This window comes from Amblyraja radiata, chromosome 18 (assembly GCF_010909765.2).
Source record: "Amblyraja radiata isolate CabotCenter1 chromosome 18, sAmbRad1.1.pri, whole genome shotgun sequence".
Lineage (NCBI taxonomy): Eukaryota > Metazoa > Chordata > Chondrichthyes > Rajiformes > Rajidae > Amblyraja > Amblyraja radiata.
In genome coordinates, this window is record NC_045973.1 from 5,121,001 (window position 1) to 5,135,024 (window position 14,024).

The window sequence follows — 14,024 nt, forward strand, 5'->3', positions numbered from 1 at the left end:
ACCTTAAGGATATGCACTCCAGTATTTTGCCATTTCCATGCTGGGAAAATTGTAATCTGTGGTCTGAGCCAAAAACCATTTTAGTTTTCCATCATTTTAACAGAGCAAGGTAAATCTGAAAATAGTAAATCCCAAATCTTTCAGCTTATTTTACCAAATAAGCTTCTCCAAATATATTTAAACTCTCCAGAACCCCCAATGTCATATTTTGTCAGAGCGGTTTCGATATGAGCTTCTGTTTCTCTCAAACTTCCCCAAAAAGTACAAGGTAGACACAAAATGCTGCAGTAACTCAGTGGGACAGGCAGCATCTCTGGAGAGAAGGGATGGGTTACGTTTCGGGTTGAGATCTTTCTTCAGACTGAAGAAGGGTCTCGATCCTAAACGCCACTCATTCCTTCTCTCCAGAGACGCTGCCTGTATCCCTGAGTTACTGCAGCATTTTGTGTCTACCTTCGATTTAAACCAGCATCTGCAGTTCTTTCCAACACCATAAAGTACAGGAATGGGCAGCTGGCTAAAACTGCTCAGGCTGACATAATGTTGGTGAATTCGCAATCATTCTCTCTCTTCAGAAATTATTCACCCAGTTCATGTCATTGAATTGAAGCAAATCTTAAAACTCAAATATTCTACTTCCTTTTCCTGAAAGGCAGATTACTTTTCACCAAATAAAAGTAGTTAGTTTCCTAATCATAAAGATGCCATGTGCAAAAGTACTCAACTTTTGCAAAATTATGTGCAAAAATACTTTTAAGTTCGCCCTGCTAATTAACTATTGTCATTCTTACAACAAAATACTTTTTAGATATTTTAGCCGAACACTTATTTTTGAAATCTCGTTGTGTCTTGTAATTTTGTCATCATTATGTCCTGAAGGCTTTTTAATCTGAATTTGGAGGGATAATTATATGCATCCACAAGTTCATTGAACAGAAACTTCACCGTTCTTCCTCATTAAATGCTTCATCAAAATATTGACAGCATTAATTCCTGAAAAAGAACAAGATAAAGCAAAGTTACAGCATACAGCATCTGTTTTGTAAACAGAATATTTTCATTTAGTTTTGAATTAATATCCTGCATCTTAAAAGTTACTGTGAACACTAGCTAAAAAGTGTGGAAAAATGTCTACAAAAATTAGTTTCAGAAAGAGTTTGGTAATGTTTCATTGAGTCATTGTATACGGTGGAAATGTAAGATGATAAATATATCTTGTCTGCTTTATGGCTTGCATATGAGCATTCAGTATGTTTAATGGATTGTATTTTATTGCTTAGAAGATTCAGTGTTCAGTTAAAGTATTAATGAGGACTATTAGAAGATTGGTTTTGGAAGAAGATTCCAGAAGAGTGTTTCATTGTCATATGCCCCAGATAGGACAATGAAATTCTTACTTGCTGCAGCACAACAGAATATGTAAACATAGTACACAACGGGAGAAAAAAAAAAGTTCAGTGTGTGTATACACATGCACACATACTCAATAAATAACAAATATAGTGTAATAATAATAATAGTCTGTTGCAGTTCAGAGCTTATTTGTTGTCGTGTTTAATAGCCTGATGGTTGTAGGGAAGAAGCTGTTCCTGAACGTGGATGTTACAGTTTTCAGGCTCCTGTACCTTTTCCCCGAAGGCAATGGTGAGATGCGTGTGCAGCCAGGATGGTGTGGGTCTTTGATGATGTTGGCTGCTTTTTTGAGGCAGCGACTTCGATAGATCCCTTCGACGGTGGGGAGGTCAAAGCCGGTGATGGACTGGGCAGTGGTCACAACTTTTTGCAGTCTTTTCCGCTCCTGGACGTTCAAGTTGCTGAACCAGGCCACGATGCAACCATGCTCTCTACCGTGCACCTGTAGAATTTCAGGAGAATCTTCTTTGACATACCGAATCTCCGTAGTCTTCTCAGGAAGTAGAATCGCTGATGTGCCTTGTTTATAATTGCATCGGTGTGCTGGGTCCAGGAATGATCTTCCGAAATATGCACGTCCAAGAATTTGAAGTTTTTGACCCTCTCCACCATTGTCCCATTGATATAAACAGGATTGTGGGTCCTCATCCATCTCCTTCCAAAGTCCACAATCAGTTCCTTGGTTTTACTGATGTTGAGAGCCAGGTTGTTGTGCTGGCACCATTTGGTCAATCGGCGATCTCACTTCTGTACTCTGACTCATCGCTATCCGTAATTCGTCCAACAACAGTGGTGTCATCGGCGAACTTGATGATGGAGTTCGCACTATGTCGGGCTATGCAGTCATGGGTATAGAGTGAGTAAAGCAGGGGGCTGAGCACGCAGCCTTGAGGTGCTCCCGTACTGATTGTTACTGAGGATGAAGTGTTTCTGCCAATTCGAACTGACTGTGGTCTGTGGATGAGGAAGTCGAGGATCCAAATGCAGAGGGATGCACAGACACCCAGTTCCGTGAGCTTGGTAACCAGCTTGGAGGGGATGATGGTATTGGAGTTACTGCAGTACCAAATAGCTTCCGAAGGTTCAGTGAGAAGAGGTTTAGTGGGACATAGGCCAAACATAAGGCATCTTGGTCGGCAAGGACAAGTTGGCCAAAAGAGTCTGTTTCTGCCTCTACGTCTCTAAATACATCTGAAAAAAATGCATTCAAACTGCTCACAATACTCCAAATGCGGGCTGACTTTAATCTTAATTTGATATAAAAAATAACTAGTGATTTAGGCTCTGAGAGGCCAACACATTAAAGAAGTTTCAGTAAAAGCAACAAAGACTTTAACTTTTTAAACTGTATATACAGTGATGATTGGTGAAATGAATTGTGATTAAGGTAGAACCTAAAATATAAAAAAAAACATTTAAAATATCTAATTTTGGTATATTTATATCAGTGAACTACAATAAGCATACAAAATAATTATTCATAGAGCCAGATAGTTGCTATGTAATATAACAATGGCTTTGTGTATCATTGAAAACTGTTAAACCTCGTGACAGAGCCTTAGATTTTCAGGGTATTTTAAATAATAAAGTTTGTTCATTAAAAAATAAAAGTGTGTGAAGGAAGCAACAGTACATCTGAAGAAATAGCTGAGTCACGATGATAATGATGTGCTAAACTTGATGTGTGGAGATGCACAAATCATTCCCCATTTCAAGGACTGAAGGTGAAGAATGCAGTTGGTCTCGCCATCCCGACCTGTATTTCCAGTTGGTTACAGTTACATTTCTTTTTGTGGCACCCAGTACAATCTAAGAAAAATTCTAATCCAAAATATGACTAACCATGTATCTTTGTAAAAAACAAAATGCTGGAGGAATGATTAGGTCAGGCAGCACCCGTAGAAGGAAATGAACAGACGATGTTACGGGTCAGGACTCTTTCAGATTCTTGCATCCTATGATGTTCATCCATAATTGCATGATTTCCTAAGTATAAGATTTCCATGCATTAGTATACTTTGGAACAATTCATTCCATGGGGAGTTGGGCCTTCGTCTTTCACTCATTGTCGTAACCTTATATTTATTTTTGCTAAGCAGTTTTCCAGTTCCTTCTCAAATGTATTAATGGATAGAATTAGCTGCCTAAGCTAGGAGTCTGTTCCACCTGATAAGAACTCTGTGGGGAAAATAATTTGTCTTAATCTCCAATTTTGCTTTTAAATTATTCATTTTGTGATGTATCGCCTGTTCTGTGTTCACACCCCAAATTAAGTAATGTGCTTTAATTTATATTGTCCATGCCTTACAGCATTTCAAAGACTTATTCCAGTGCTTTCTCAGTCTTTTTTTCCAACTAAATATTCAATTGGTGATTTTGCAGTCATAATTTAATGCCCTAAGGCTCAGAATCAATGACATAATAGTTATTAAGGAGTTATATTTTCTTAAAAATTATTGGTTCGGATGAGTCATCCTGTCCTTAAATGATTTTGAAGTAACTCCCCATTCGGGAAGGTCGTTGAATCAGTTCACCAATGACTATTGCCACCGTGTAGGTAGGAACTGCTGCTGCTGTTTCACACCTAAGATACACACAAAATGCTGGAGTAATTCAGCTGGTCAGGCAGCATCTCTGGAGAATAGGAATGGATGACGCTTCAGGTTGAGGGCCTTCTTCAGACTGCTGGTCTCTTAGAAATATACTTTCTTTTTTGATGACCGGTAGCAGGCATGTTATACCAAAGACTGCAAGTTAATGCGTAGTTTTTCCTCCATTAACTGAATCGCTAATACTAAATAGTAACTACTTATTGCAGAAAAGAAAGGAATGATGTCCTCTCTGTTTGAACTTTATGAATTTGAGCCCAGATACTTCATGTTTGAGCCTGCACTGAAGTTGTAATGACTGTAAATAGTGACACCCCAATGAGAGGACATTCCACGAGTTCTTGGAAATAATAGTGCATGACGTCACTCTTGGGAATGGTTCTCCTGCCCAGGGAGCCATTAGCAATGAGCAGAATTTAAAGGAAAAGGAGCAAGAGTTCAGCTGGCACTGAGAGAGTTGATGGGAGCAGATAACAATTGGTAGAAAATTGTATGAGAATATGTATTCAGAAGAATTCAAAGAGGTACAAATAATGTCGAGGCCCTCTCACAGAAGCTGCTGGCCTCAAGTTCCTCAGAATGACTATTGATCCACCAGCTTTTGGTGCTCCAGGTTCAGAGGTTTATGAAGTTCAAAGGAAGAGTTGGCCAGAGCTGCAGAGTGTTTCTGATACAGGAGTGTGTGGATATGCACAGTATCCACTGCCCACCCCCTAAGCAGATGATGAGGCAAGAGGCAATCCAGTTTTAGATAAGTTGATTGCAAAGTAAAGCTTGTTGTGTGACCTGAGAATGGAACAGAGAAAAATTGATAAACATGCAAAAAGTGCCGAGTGAGACTCAAATGCTTCAATGGTCTTCTGTGAGTTGTGCAAGGGAGCGTTGGACTAAACAGATCTCTCCTGAAATCCTAACTCTCAGCAGTGACGAGCTCAGTCTCATTGTCCATACCTGAACAGAGGAGATATACCTTAGAGATTCCTGTTTTGGAGAATATCTTCACAAAAGATGGTTAGTAGTTACTATCGAAGGTGGCCACCAAATGCTGGAGAAACCCAGCGGGTCAGCCAGCATCTCTGGAGAGAAGGAATGGGTGACGTTTTGGGTCGAGACCATTGTTGTTACTGTTGTGCCTACTGTAACAGAATATTAGCAGGTTTCGAGTATTCTGATCAATGATAGAGGAAGAACACTGGGACAATATAAAATTTTAAACACATTTATTTAAGCAACAGCCAAGAAATGAGAATATAGCAATAGAATAATAATATAACATCAGTTAAAGCAACAATAAAAACTAATTACGATATAAATCCGTACCTTGCAGGTGTATCATTCTATCCATGCAGGACATATCTATAGAAAAGAGATGAGGAGGAATTTCTTTAGACAGAGCGTGGTGAATCTGTAGAATTCATTGCCACAGATGGCTGTGAAGGTCAAATCTTTGGGTATTTCTAAAGCAGAAATTGACTTGATTAGTAAGGCCGTCTTACGGGGAGAAGGCAGGACCATGGGATTGAGAGGGAAAAATAGATCAGTCATGATTGAATGGCAGGGTAGACCTATTGGGACGAATGTCTTAATACTGCTCCTAAGACATGAACAGCAGCCGAAAATAGCAAATAAACACCGACTCTCACATGTGTTTCAGTTTCGAATGCTACAACTCCCAAAGCTTATTGGGAAGTCTAGTTAAACGTTTTGACTAGAGATCTTATGAAGAACGTGTGTTCCGATGATAGCATTCCCGAAGCTCAACCCAAGGTGAAGTCCCGTGAGCTCATGTGAAACATGCATTTTTAAACCTGAAAGCCTGCTGTTGTTAGATAATGTTATAAGAGAATAATATATATATTTTTGGCAAGCTCCTGAATATTGCATTTGGATCAGCTTCCTCTTGTGTCAATGAATTGTCAGAGAAACCAACCATGAGTTTCAAAAAGCCAAATGTTAAGATGTCTTGTGTGTTCTGAAATAGCAGAGATATTATTTCAAACCCAAAATGGCTTTGGAGTGAGAATCAGAGCTGTTTATTCAGGACAGATATGGTAATTGAATGGAACCTGCAATTTGAAATTACAGTACACCGTATCAGGGCTACAATGGAATGGGGACATCGACTGTCTTTTAATTGTCTCCACTGCTTGGTTTTGCCCTGCAAACAGAATTTTAAAACATATGAAATATCTCAGAAATTCCCAAATAGGCTACTTTTTCATATTTTGCAAGAATTGAAAATTGTATAATGTCACGGATGATTTCTTGAAACATGAATGTGTGACTGGCTGGCTGACAGGTTATTGAGCAGCACATCAGTGGCAGTCAGGAAAATATGAAAAAGTATTTTTGCATGCACATGGTCAAATGCAGTTTTGTATTTTATAACCAAGTTATAAAATTATGTCTTTAACCCTTATGGTTGACATTATAGTTTAAAAATCAATGTTTTAAATGATAGACAAGTGTTTGAATAAAATATAAACGTGTAATTTATAACTAGAATATGCCACTGTTTTTATAAAGATGGTGACTGTCGTTGGAAAGTCGTTGTTCTCCCTCCGACTAATTTGCATTGACACCATCAAAAGATGTTTTTATATGGAGTAATTAACTGAACACATCTAATTACTGCAATAAAATTATCTTCCTAATTGTATGATTTTACAGAAGGTCATTTTGATATAGTGTTCTTCATTCTCCTGTGAGAAGTATTCTGCTGGGATTTTAGATGCTGTATGAGGACATGGTTGCTGAATGTGTGTGACTTAACTGATGTAATTTTCATTGATTAATGAAGGCTTTACTAAAGGGTTACATGATTTTTAATTACTTCATGTTGATTTCTTTAATGGCTGCACTTGGAATTTTAACACAGAATAACAAGTGAAAAAAAGTCTATTTAAAACATGCCCTAATAATATTTTACTCTTTGTTTGTCCCTTTATAAAAACAGATGCAGATTTATCTTTCAAACCTTGGCAATGATGACGTGGAGTTACCATTCAGAAGGAATGGTGTTGCAGGTGCAATGGCTGTCTTCCTTCAGGTAAGATGAATTGCACAGTTTTGCTATAGCAACCTGCAGAGTAATGATTCGTCCATTGGGTTGTTTATGCTGTTTTCAAAATCAAGCCATAATGAAGAAATTAATGTGATAAGCATCCCGACTTTTAAATTTGTTAAATCTTGCAGTGTAATACAAACTGGAACAAGCTCGGTAGCCTTTCTCAGAAGGGAACGATTTATGAAATGGGAATATTATAGTCATGCGCAACCAGATATAGGCAAGTCAACAAATCAGTTTGGATATTTTTTGCCTGAGACTCTGAAAGTTGGAGCCAGACTTCTACAATGCTCTGTCATCCATGTTTCCCCTGATTTAAGGTACACTGAATAAAAGCAATATGCCTGTAACCCTGGGGCAGTGCAGTGCAATTTCAAAGCTGAACTACAGACCATAGCACCGTCTTGCAAGCCTAACACTGATTCTTTAACTGCATTTTCAAACTGGAAGTTAGCCGGTGATTTTGTTATACTTGTGCCATAGTCTAACAGCCATATTTGGTTCAATGTTCACTCCTCCAGCTTTATGGATGTTGTGCACTTGATGGTCATCTTGCTTTGTTGTAGTGTCTGGATAGCTGCACCTCAGTGTTTATATATGTTTTATTTTTCTCAAGGCTCGCGTGAGTTCCTTTGTCTATTTTTCTATTCATTTATCAGCACTCGACAGTGGCACAACATACCAATGGTACATGAAGCTCATTAATTCCAATCCATTAACACTCTGCTGCTTATCTTGGAGTGAATGTGATTTAATGCAGTATTATTTTGGTTACTGCTGTACAAATGATTGCAATGAAACTATAGAGTTTTGAGTCAATTTCTAGAAGGATTTTGTTTGTGAAAACAAAATTAACAATATAGGAAGCAAAATGGGACAAAGTTTAGGGGAGATATGCAGGGCAGGTTTCCTATAGAGAGGATGGTGAGTGCCAGGAAAGTGCTGCCAGGGATGGTGGTGGAGGCAGATACGATAGTTGAATTTAAAAGAAGTGGATAAGCTCATGGAAATATAGGGAATGGGGGGAGACGTATTATGTGCAGGCAGATAAGGGTCGGTCTTGGCTTCATGTTCGGCACAGACATTGTGGGCCGAAGGGCCTATTCCTGTGCTGTGCAGTTCGATGTAAAAAGCGAAATTGTTTCCCCCCCATTCAGATGGAATTTCTCAATTTAGTTTACTCTCCCCATTTTTCATCTATTCTTGTCCCTTCTCTCTAACCATTGACCATAACAATTTCTATATGTCCGTCTCACCAGCCTTTCTATACTGAAGATAGACACAAAAAGCTGGAGTAACTCAGCAGGACAGGCACCATCTCTGGAGAGAACGAATGGGTGACGGTTTGGATCCAGACCCTACTTCAGTCTAGTTAGGGATAAGGAAAATGAGAGAGATGAACGATGTTCTAGTGAGATAAAGAACAATGAATGAAAGATATGCAAAAAAATAACGATTATAAATGAAACAGGCCATTGTTAGCAGTTTGTTGAGTGAAAACGAGAAGCTGGTGCGACTTGGGTCGGGGAAGGATAGAGAGAGAGAGGGAATGCCAGGGTTACTTGAAGTTAGAGAAATCAATATTCATACCACTGGGCTGTAAGCTGCCCAAGTGAAATGTGAGCTGTTCCTCCAATTTGTGTTTAGCCTCACTCTGACAATGGAGGAGACCTAGGACAGAAAGGTCAGTGTGGGAATGGGAAGAAGAGTTAAAGTGTTTAGCAACCCGGAGATCAGGTAGGTTCAGGCGGGCTGAGCGAAGGTGTTCAGCGAAACGATTGCCCAGTCTACATTTGGTCTCGCCGGTTTCCCTTATCCTTAACTAGTATGAAGGAGAGTCTCGACCCAAAACGTCACCCATTCCTTCTCTCCAGAGATGCTGCCTGAGTTATTCCAGCTGCAACAGCTTTTCTACTCAATTGGTATTTATGCCGTTAATTCCAAGGTGTGAATTTCATATTCTCATATTTCCTTATGACATAGGAAGTTATTTGGCCCACCGAGTCTATGCTGGTTTTGCCATTTTGTTTCTGTCATACTTTTTTCCTGATTGGTAAATACCATTTTGAAATGTGAAGGAAGGAACTGCAAATGCTGGTTTATACCGAAGATAAGCACAAAATGCTGGAGTAACTCAGTGGGTCAGGCAGCACCTCTGGAAGAGATGACATTTCGGGTTGGAACCCTTCAGACCATTTTGATATTCCCCTCTCATTTTAGTTCAATCCTTTTCCTGCTTTGCTTCCTTCTCACTGTCTTAATTTCTTTAATAATTGCTTTGTTTTACTTTAATTAGTTCTAAATGGCATGTTTACTTCAGTTTTTGCCAATGTGGATTTCATGCAGATGGAAAATATAAATGTTTCTTGATTTCATTGCACTGGCCCTAGTCTTTCTCTCTCTCTCTCCCTGTCCCTTCACTCCCAGTACTATCTGTAATATTGCTGTATGTTAGGGAAGCTGGGGAGTAAAGTTTTGTTGTCTTCACCTGCCATACAGAATCCATCTAAAGTGCATTGCATTTAAATTGATGGATTGGAAATGCTATCTCCATGCAACCAGTTTATCGAGCAGACTACAAAAACCAAAGGCTGTCCCTGTCAGCCCAGCACTCATTTATCATCCTACATTTTTTACATGCTGCAGTTAAATACCTATTACATTTTTTTTTAAAGTGAAAATAAACAATAACAGATAATTTTGTGTACGTTGACTGTACAGAGAAACTTTTGTAAGAGAAGAAAATTGAAGCGGTGAGCTACATGAGTATTGTATATGTAGCCCTGTGTAACTTCATATTAGTTTTTCTTATTAAGAGATTTATATAAGTTTTACTGTGAAGTGGAGAAGCAGCAACCTATGAATAAAAGCATCCTAATGGTGGAGGCTGATGAAAGTAGCAACCTTCCTGCTGGTGTGCTGGTTCCGCCAGTAGTCCTGCCACCCTCAGCTATGGATACCAATGGCTTCACACTCATGCTGAGAAATGAATCTCAAAAAGAAACTGTATCCTGCGGGTACAGTGCTAGCCCAAGTGTACCTGGTTGACTGTCATTGAGCCAAAGAAGTCTCCGAAAACAATGTCAATTGATCCTGAGCTCTTCAATTTTGGGGATTCACCCATTCCCGAAGCATGGAGAGCTAGGTTAGCCAACAAGTTGTCAGAGAGAGCTGATGTATTCTCATTGGAGGAATGGGATGTGGGTCTAGCGAGAGGTGTGACACACCACATAAGACTCAGAGACTCTAGACCATTCAGAGAGAGATCCCGCAGAATCGCACCTGCAGACATTGAGGATGTTCGGCGCCATCTCGAAGAACTGCTGGCAGCCGGAATAATCAAAGAATCCCGAAGTCCATATGCCTCTCCCATTGTCATAGTGAGGAAGAGGAATGGCAAAGTGAGAATGTGCGTTGACTATTGTCTGCTGAACTCCAGAACCATCCCAGACCAGTACACCATGCCGCGCATAGATGATGCACTTGATTGTCTGACTGGCAGTAAATGGTTCTCTGTGCTGGATTTGAGAAGTGGATATTACCAAGTGGAAATGTCTGAGGCAGACAAAGAAAAGACAGCCTTTATTTGCCCTCTTGGTTTTTTCCAGTTTGAGCGGATGCCCCAAGGCATCACAGGTGCTCCTGCAACCTTTCAAAGATTGATGGAGAAGGCTGTAGGAGACATGAACCTGATCCAAGTTCTTGTGCATCTTGATGATATCATAGTGTTTGGAAAAACACTAGAGGAACACGAAGAACGTCTCCTCAAAGTTTTGGATCGGCTGGAGGAATGTGGACTCAAGATCTCCATTGACAAATGCCAATTCTGTCTACCAAAAGTGAAATTCCTGGGGCACATTGTCTCCGCCGCCGGTGTCGCAACCGACTGGGAGAAAGTTAGTGCCGTCACCAATTGGAAGAAACCCATTGACCTAAAGTCCCTGAGGTCGTTTCTAGGATTTTGTGGGTACTATCGGCGGTTCATTGAGAACTACTCTGCCACTGTCCGCCCTCTCACAGACCTAACTAAAGGGTACCCTCCAGCTCAACGCAAAAACAAAGCCACCTTCAAGGACAAGAAAGACTACTTTAAAGTCTCAGAGCCGTTCAGCGACCGTTGGACCTCAGCTTGTGATGACGCCTTTTACACCATCATCCACAAGCTCACGCATGCTCCTGTGTTGGCTTTCGCGGACCCGACAAGGCCCTACATATTGCATGTAGACGCAAGCCTGAATGGCCTGGGAGCTGTATTGAATCAAGAGCATCCTGAAGGACTCCGTCCAGTTGCTTTCGCCAGTCGCAAGCTCAGCCAGTCAGAGCGGAACTATCCCATCCACCAGCTAGAATTTCTAGCTTTGAAGTGGGCGGTAGTCGATAAGTTCCATGATTATTTGTATGGCACCAAATTCACTGTGAGAACGGATAATAATCCGCTCACGTATGTCTTAACCACTGCCAGGCTTAACGCCACAGGCCACAGGTGGCTAGCTGCCCTCTCCACCTATGACTTCAACGTTCAGTATAAGCCTGGCCGTGAAAACATTGATGCGGACTTGCTTTCCAGAAATCATCAGGAGACAGAGGATGGATGGGTGGATGTTCCTACTTCTGGGATGAAAGCTCTCTGCCGAAGAATCGCTGCATGTGGTCCCGGCGAAAGCACCACTAGATGTGTCGACCAACTAGGTGCTTCCACCGATGCTATTCCTGCTGTTTATTCCTACCTCACTCAAGTGGAGGGAAATGAGCTTGAGCAGTTGAGCCGTAAAGAACTGATATAGGCCCAGAGATTAGACCCTGTCATCAGTGTGGTAATGTCTCAAGTGAAGCTAGGCAAATGTGACCCAGCTCCTAAACATCCAAATGCTGATGTCGCCTTGCTGCAGCGAGAAAGTTCCAAGCTTCGGATAAAGTGTGACCTCCTGTACAGAGTCATTAAGAGACCCTCTGGAAGAGAGGTGAGTCAGCTTATCTTACCTGCTCAGTACAAATCAATGGTTCTGAAGTCCATGCACGACGACATTGGTCACCTCGTTTTTCCCAACAGGTCTCCCACTGCTCGGATGATGGACTCTGGGGAGCTTCCTTGTGGAGGGGACTGAGTGACACTAGCTATCCATATACAGGCTAGGTGGCAGTTGAGCTGGGACTGCCTCCTAATTCCAAGGGAGTTGAAGAAATAGTTCCCGTGGTGGCTCTAATATGCCCTGATTCGCCAAGTCCTGACCCAGTTCCTGTTGTCATTGGCACTAATACAACAAAATTGCGCTCTCTGCTGTACCAATGTGAGGAACTCAAAGGCAACAACGAGGTTCACTCTCTGAGAATAAACACTGTTCGTTCTGAACAATCCCCATCACCTTGTAATCCACCAATGGATGTGGTCGGCCAAGTGAAATGGCAGGGCCCTGGGACTCTAAGAATCCCACCTGGAGGAGCACACTATGCTGTCTGTGAAAAGAGAGTGCATAAATACTTAAATTAAGGGTTAACTAACTCCTATAAGGGAATTAAAGTTTACGAACCTGGGGCGCAGCTCATGTAGAGGGCAAAGAAGCGCTACATATATAATTATAGTCACCACATGACAGGAAGGATGTGGGAGTGAAAGAAAGAAGTTCACCAGGATATTGCCTGGAATGGAGAGCTTTACTTTACTTATGGCATTTAAAAGGCATTTGGAAAGTACTTTGATAGGAATGGAAGGATATGGGCCAAATTAAGGCAAATGGGATGAGCATAAATAGGCATCACAATCAGCATGAATGAATTGAACCATGGAACCTGTTTCCATTACGTACAACTATATGACTATTCAATGCTGAGCTCGGGGTGTTGATTTTAACTGTCTTCCTGTTGGTTAGGATCAGACCGGTGCGATTACTGCCACTTAATTAATATTCCAAAGTTATTGCCTGAACAGGGAGAAAGTAAGCAAAATATCTACTTGCGAGATTCCTGCTAGAACGAAGGCATGACACTCCTGCACCTTCCCCTGTCACCTTCCAAATCCCCGTGGTCACCTTTCCATGTTGGCAGCAACATCCACCTCAGGCCACTCAGGGAATCGTATGACCTTACTCACCCAAAAACACAAGCGGGTGTAGGCAACCAGACCCCAGGACATCCGAGCTGTCCTCATTCTTTAGGGAACGGGGGTTCCCCTCTCCCATCATAGATGAGGCCCTCACTCGTGCCTCCTCGGTACCCCACAGCTCCGCCCTTGCTCCCCCTCCCCCTAGTCGCAACAGGGACAAGAGTCCCCTGAGTCCATACCTTTCACCCCATCAGCTGTCGCATACAACGCATAATCCTCCAACATTTTCGCCACCTCCAACGGGATCCCAGCACTAATCATATTTTCCCATCTCCACCCCTTTCCACCTTCCGCAGAGACCGTCCCTCCGCAACTCCCTGGTGAACTGATCCCTTCCCACCCTAACCTCCCCTCCCCTGGTACCTTCCCCTGCAACCGCAGGAGATGCAACACCTGTCCCTATACCTCCTCCCTCGACTCTGTGCCGGGACCCCGACAGCCCTTTCAGATTAGGCGGAGGTTCACTTGCACCTCCTCCAACCTCATCTACTCTATCCGTTGTTCAAGATGTGGACTCTTATACATTGGCGAGACCAAACGTAGACTGAGCGATCGTTTGGGCCTACCTGATCTACTAGTTGCAGAACACTTTAATTCTCCTTCCCATTCCCACACTGACCTTTCTGTCCTAGGTCTCCTCCATTGTCAGAGTAAGTCTAAACACCAATTCTAAGAACAGCATCTCATATTTTGCTTGGGTTGCTTACAGCCAGCCCAGTGGTATGAATATTAATTTCCCAAACTTCAAGTAACCCTGGCATTCCCTCTCTCTCCATCCCTCCCCCACCCAAGTCGCACCAGCTTCTCGTTTTCACCAAAAAAAACAGCAAACAAT

General features: G+C 41.7%; 1 protein-coding gene across 1 annotated transcript in view; it reads left to right on the plus strand.

Moving 5' to 3' along the window:
* The window catches only part of ptprg (protein tyrosine phosphatase receptor type G), a 535,498-nt gene that overhangs the window by 308,585 nt on the left and 212,889 nt on the right, over positions 1-14,024 (plus strand). The window contains exon 5 of the mRNA XM_033036632.1: positions 6,979-7,071. Within this exon, the coding sequence (XP_032892523.1) occupies positions 6,979-7,071 (93 nt within the window). The remainder of the gene's footprint in view (positions 1-6,978; positions 7,072-14,024) is intronic.